Source organism: Bison bison, unplaced genomic scaffold (assembly GCF_000754665.1).
Source record: "Bison bison bison isolate TAMUID 2011002044 unplaced genomic scaffold, Bison_UMD1.0 scf7180017864280, whole genome shotgun sequence".
NCBI lineage: Eukaryota > Metazoa > Chordata > Mammalia > Artiodactyla > Bovidae > Bison > Bison bison.
The window spans coordinates 6,269,503-6,275,967 of NW_011494852.1; the positions used below are offsets into that span (position 1 = coordinate 6,269,503).

The 6,465-nt window shown below is 51.5% G+C and overlaps 1 protein-coding gene across 1 annotated transcript in view; it reads left to right on the plus strand.

Annotated features, from left to right (window-relative positions):
- The window catches only part of RYR1 (ryanodine receptor 1 (skeletal)), a 130,714-nt gene that overhangs the window by 627 nt on the left and 123,622 nt on the right, over positions 1–6,465 (plus strand). Inside the window, 2 exon segments of the mRNA XM_010849313.1 lie at positions 5,143–5,262; positions 6,107–6,211. Coding sequence (XP_010847615.1) covers positions 5,143–5,262; positions 6,107–6,211 — 225 coding nt within the window.

A 6,465-nucleotide genomic window follows, 5' to 3' on the forward strand; every position in this document is an offset into this window, starting at 1 on the left:
CCCCCACCTAGCCCTAATTCTCTTCTTGCTTCAGACTCTGACCTATTTAAATTCTTGGGAAGGGGGCTGGTGTGGGTTGACAGACTGAACTCCTTTGAACTCCCAGCCCTGGAGGGTCTCCTGAGGGTCCCTCTGGTTCTGGGTCTTCTTTCTTCCCCCACTTGGTCTTCAGAGGAGGGTCAAATATGGATGCTAATGGTCTCTGGGTGGTGTCTCTCCGGATCTGTCTCTTTGGGTTGTCTGCACCTCTGTCTCTCTCCATCTCTGTCTCCCTGTCTCTGGCTTTGTTCTTCAGCTTCAGGCCATCTGCGTTTCACACTGCGTCTTCAGTGTCAAAGACTGTGTCTCTCCCCGAATTTCTGATCCTTGGCTGGCAGAGGGTGGGGGGGGGCAGGGCAGGGTACTGGAACAACAGGTGTCCCTCCCAGAATAGACCGTTTTTCTGGGGCCTGGGCAGGGGACAGGGAGAGAGAGGATGGAGGAGGGGCTGCCCATCTCAGAGTCCTTCCCATTTTTCCTCCCAGTGGTTCTGCTTGGTGTAGGGGTGTGAGGAGGGGAGGGGACGTTCTCAGTCCTGGGCCAGGTCTGCTGATCCTGCACTAGCCCTTCCCCACCCGCTCCGGGCCCTGGGAAATGCTGACACAGCATTCCGGCCCCAGAATAGGGCCCTGGTGAGCCAGCTCTGGTTTCCTGGGAGGGAGGAACAGCTGGGGCTGGTAGTGAGGGATGGGGACAGCTGGACATTCGGCCATGGGAGGAGGCCTAGCTTCACCCTAGACGCTTGCCCCAGCCCCAGCCCCTTAGCAGACATCATGGGTTGGGCTCTGCCCTGCTCCCCAGCCCTAATAAGACCATGGCCATGGCTATGAGCCCTTGAGCAGCCACTCTGTGTCAGGCGCCATGCCCAGGGCCTCAACCTCCAGAGGCATCTAATTATATCCTTGCCGCTCTATCTTCTGAGGTAGGGCCCTATCTTTATCTCCCTGGGAGTTTTGAGGGAAACCGAGGCCTGAGTGGCAGAGTCACTGACCAAGGTCAAGGCCAGGAAGTGTCATCTCTGGATGCCCCTGGGTACAGCTCTCCTGCTTTCACAAGAGGAAAACTGGACTCTGACTTGCCTGGGTAGTCAGCGTTGGGTTCTAGAGGCTTGGCCTTGGCATCTCTTGGCCCCAGACTGGGTCCATTTTACTGAACTTTTTTGAGGTTATCAGGTGATTTTCTCAAACTCTCATCCCACTGGTAAGAAATATATTTTATATTGCAACCCAGTACATGCATCTATACACATGTATTATAAAAAGTCAACTTTGTTGAGTTATAATTGACAGGCAATAAATTGTACCCATTTTAGGTGTTATAGTTGACAAGCTGTACATGCCCATGTAACCATTATCATAATCAAGACATAGGATACTTCCTTTACCCCAGAAAGTTCTGTTGGGCTCTTTTCAATAATCATCCTGGCCATCTGCTTTATGTCACCATAGATTCCATTAGTCACTAACCAGTGTTTTGTGTAAAGTATATGCTCATTTGTCTTGCTTCTTTTGCACACTGTAATATTTTTGACATTAATCTATGTAGCATGTATTAAGAATTCATTCCTTTTTTGTTGCTAAGTATTCCTTTGTGAATATGCTGCAATTTGTTTATCAGTTCACCTGCTGATGGACATTGGGTTGCCTCCAGTTCATGATATTATGCTCAAATTAGGTGCACTCACACACGCCTATTTTTAACTGAAACAAGTTTCATAAAATGTAGGTAGCCCTTAGAACACGAGGGGCATGCTGCTATTTTCTGTTCTTGCTCTACTTTTATTTCACTTTTTAAGCATGATGGCCATGGTCCCCAAATTCCTTTCATTTCCTTCTGATGCGTGGCAACATCCAGCCCTGCGCAGGCTGGGATTCATCAAAGCTTGGCCCAGGTCAGAACCTCCTGGGGGCTGGCTAATGGTCCAGATTCCCCGCTGACCCCAGAGCTACTGAATCAAGCTCTTGGTGTTGAGGGGGAGAGTAGGGCAGCTAGGAAGTTGCCTTTTTAACCAGCCTCCTCCCACTTCATTCTGATGCAGGAGAAAGTTAGAGAATCATTGGCATAGGGATTAGGCTCCCTGTCTCTGGTTTACATCTTGATTTTGCCATCTTCCTGTTTCCTAACTTTAGGCAAGTGATTTTTATTTTTCTTTCTGAGCCTCAATTTCCCAGTCTGGAAAATGAGTACAAAAATATGTACCCTAAGGGTTCAAGGGGTACATGCAAATATGCCTCTGAGCTCATCTCCCACTTTCTCCCTTACTCTTGAAGACAGCACCACCAGGCTGTCTCCCTTGCTTTTTCTATTTTTTAAATTATTCATTTATTTGGCTGCACCAGGTCTTAGTTGCAGCATGTGGGATCTAGCTCCCGGACCAGGGATCAAACCTTGGGCCCCCTGTTATTGGAAGCACAGAGTCTTAGCCACTGGACCACCAAGGAAGTCCCTCCTTTGCTTTTTCTGAACACTCTCAGCCCCAGGCCTTTGCACAGGCTGCCTCCTCTTCCTGGAACATTCTTCCTCCAGAGATGATCAGGCCTGATTCTTTCTTGTTATTCAGACAAGGTTCAGCTCAAATGTCATCTCCTTGCAGAGGCAGTCACTTCACCCCCCTCATTGATGTCATCTCTACCCCAAGAGCCACTCACTTACATCACCCTGAGTTATTTTTTCCATAGCACTTATTACTGAAATTAAAATTATAAATTGATTCACCTGTTTTTTTTCTTCACTGAGCAGCATGCAGGATCTTAGGTTCCCAGACCAGGGATTGAACCCATGCCCCCTGCAGTGGAAGCATGGAGCCTTAACCACTAGACCACCAGGAAGTCCCTGATTCACCTGTTCATTACATCTCCCATAAGAATGTCAGTTCCACAGCCAGGGATTTTGCCTGCTTTATTTGCTGTTTTATATCCACACGTAGTCAGTGTCTAGCACAGAGCAGATGCTCAGTGTTTATTAGATGCATGTAAAGCCCTGAGCATGAAGTCTAGCAGACAGCAGGTGCTTGATAAATGCAAACCATACGATCCTTTTGAATAGATAGCATACGCCCAGATGTCGGGGTTGGGGGTTATAGAACAGGGTAGGCCTGGGGCTCCTCCTCCCAGGCTGGATAGAAAGAAAGAGGGCTGTCTGTGCGGAGTGAAGCCCAGGATTTGCTGGAAGGACTAGGGGCTGTGTGACTTCCAGCAGGATGCCTAACCTCCTTGAACCTATTTCCTTGGCTGTAAAATGGAATAATCACTGCCTTACTTGGTGGTTAAACACTGAAGTCTCCATCAGTATTTTCCCCCCATCAGTTGTGATTGAAACCTCTGTCAGTAAAAATGTTGAGCATGCCCCTAAGTACATTTATATTAGTTATAAATGTAATATAGGCTACTCAACTAACATATCAAGAAGTAGTCTAGTGTTCTAAGAGTGAGGCATATTGGGAATTCCCTAGAGGTCCAGGGCTTTCACTGCCAAGGGCCTGGGTTTGAATGGGGAAAAAAAAAAAAAGCAGTGTGTGGCATATAGAGCCGCAGCATTGGGATCAAATCTCAGCTGTGTCATATTCCGGCTGTGTGACCTCAGGCAAGTCACTTCACCTCTCTGGGCCGTGTTTCCACAGGTTCAAATACTAGGACTTATCTCAGAAGGTTGTTTATTTTACCTACATTTTAAATTTATTTCAAGCTTAGAGAAAAGTTGTGAGGTTAGCTCAAAGGACTCCCATGTAGCCTTCAGTCATTTCCCCAGATGTTAAGATGCGTTCCCTTCCCTTCTCCTTCTCCCTCTCTCCAAATGTCTTTTCCTAAACTGTCTGAGAGTAGGTTGTGGACATGATAACCTTAACTCCTAAATCCTTCAGTGTCTGATTATTAAAAAACAAGGGCTCTGTCTTACAAAGGGGAAGATGATGGCTCAGATGGTAAAGAATCCACCTGCAATGCTGGAGAACTGGATTTGATTCTTGGGTTGGCAAAATCCCCTGGAGAAGGGAATGACAACTCACTTCAGTATTCTTGCCTGGAGAATCTCATGGACAGAGGAGCCTGACAGACTACAGTCCATGGGGCCTCAAAGAATCAGATAGAACTTAGCACCTAACACTTGGTTATTGTTGGTGGTCTCTCACAAAACCACAGCACAGTTATCAAAATCAGATTTCATGGGAACTTCGCTGGTGGTCCAGTGGTTAAAACTCCACGATTTCAATGCAGGTGACATGGGTTTGATCCCTGGTTGGGGAACTAAGATTCCACATGCTGTGCAGCATGGCCAAAAAATAAATAAAAATCAGGAGATTTACTATGGCTGTGATACCATCATCTAATTCACAGGCTGTACTCACCTGTCACCAGCTGTCTCTATACCATCTTTACATCTATACTCCCCTTTATCCAGGATCCAGTCCAGGCTCTGGCACTGCATTCAAGAGTCACTAGGCAGCACTCCTTAAATGATAACTACTATTAAAACAACACACAAAAGAAAAGTTAGAGAACACTGAGCTTAAAAGCCATTTAACTCCAGGCGCCCATATTTCCCATCCTTGTGGACCCCCACCTGGGAGTCCTCTGGAGCCACTTGGCGTGGGTGCGTGCTAAGTCGCTTCAGTCGTGTCCAGATCTTTGCAACCCCATGGACTGTAGCCTGCCAGGCTCCTCTGCCCATGAGATTGCCCATGATTCCAGGCAAGAATACTGGAATAGGTTGTCATGCCCTACTCTAGGTGATCTTCCGGACCCAGGGATAGAACCCGTGTCTCTTACGTCTCCTGCCTTTGCAGGCAGGTTCTTTACCAGGGCGCCACCTGGGAAGTCCGGAGACCGTTAGACAGTTCAAATACCAGTTCCTCCTCTTATCAACCATCTGGCCTTGGACAGGCCACGTCCCCTCATTGAGCCTCAGTTTCCATGTTTTAACACTGGAATGACACTGGCTCGGATCTCATGGGGATTTTAGAAGCGTGCAGCGCCCTCAACACGAGCCCCTACTGGATAGCTGGCGAGGGTGGGCGTTACTAGCAGTATCTTTTTCACGAGAGGAAGGGGTGGACCGGGGGGCGGTGTCCTTGGGCGGCGCCGCCCCTGACGCTCCGCCCGCCCCCAGGACGACGAGGTGGTCCTGCAGTGCAACGCCACGGTGCTCAAGGAGCAGCTCAAGCTCTGCCTGGCCGCTGAGGGCTTCGGCAACCGCCTCTGCTTCCTGGAGCCCACCAGCAACGCCCAGGTCTGTGCGGGACAAAGGGAGAGGGGGTCTGACGAGCAGAGAGGCTGGGACCTGAAGAAAGGGGTCTGGGGGGGGCGGGGTCTGGAGAGGGGGTGCTCTCCCCACGAGGGAAAGGGGCGAGGTCTGGGGTGGGCGGAGGTCTGAAAAGAGCGGGGCGGAGGGTCTTCAATCCAAGGCAGAAGGGCCGGGAGGGTCAGGGGGTGCTAGCAGGGGGCTGACTAGGGAGGGGGCTGGAGGTTGAGAAGTGGAGGGAGTTTGGGGTCTGAGCCTGAGGTGTACTCAGGATCTAAGGGAGGAGGTGACCTGGGGGGATGGGGTTGGGGCTGGGAGAGGGAGGGGATCTGGAGACTGACGGAGGACGCGGCCGGGGGCCTGAGGTGCCTGGGGTGGGAGGCTCGAGGGGGCGGCGTGAATCCGTGACCGCCGTTGTCTGAGGGAGGGGCAGGAGCTAGGCCTGTCTGCTGGTGATGGCGGGAGGTGGGGGTTCTCTGCGGGGAGGGCCAGGAGGAGGCTCCAGGGTTGGAATGGGCGCAGTGTGTATGCCGGGGCCGGGGCGGGGCGGGGGGATGAGGCCTCCTATGAGATTAGGTGGGGTGTGGAAACTTCTGTGAGGTTCGGGCGGGATAAAAGAGTGTGCAGGAGGAGGAAAACAGGTATTTCCCGGGATGTTGGCGCGGATGTGGGGTGTCTGAAGTGGACGGCAGAGGGCAGGGCTTCTTGGAGGGTTGGGGTCAGGTCTGGGTCTCTAAGGGGTGTAGGTATTTCGATTAGGGGCAGGGGGTGCACCAACACTTTGGAGCTTTCAGGGCCCCGTTCACCTCTCCCTACCCGCCCCGCCCCCCAGAATGTGCCCCCCGATCTGGCCATCTGTTGCTTTGTCCTGGAGCAGTCCCTGTCTGTCCGAGCCCTACAGGAGATGCTGGCCAACACCGTGGAGGCCGGCGTGGAGGTGAGGCTCCCCCAGGCGGGATGGGTGGTGGGGACAGATGGGAAGACCTGGGGGTCATTTACCGTCCTCTCTTCTTCCTCTCTCTGCCCTGCCCCCCGCAGGCCCTCAATTTGGATAAGTGGGTAGGTCTGGCCTTGGGTGTCATCTGTTCTTGCCACCTCTCCTGACCCCAGGCCTGCCTCTTGGGCTCACATCCTGCACACAGGGGTTGGGGGTCTCCCCCACCCCAGTTGTCAAGGTCTGTGGAGCCCAGA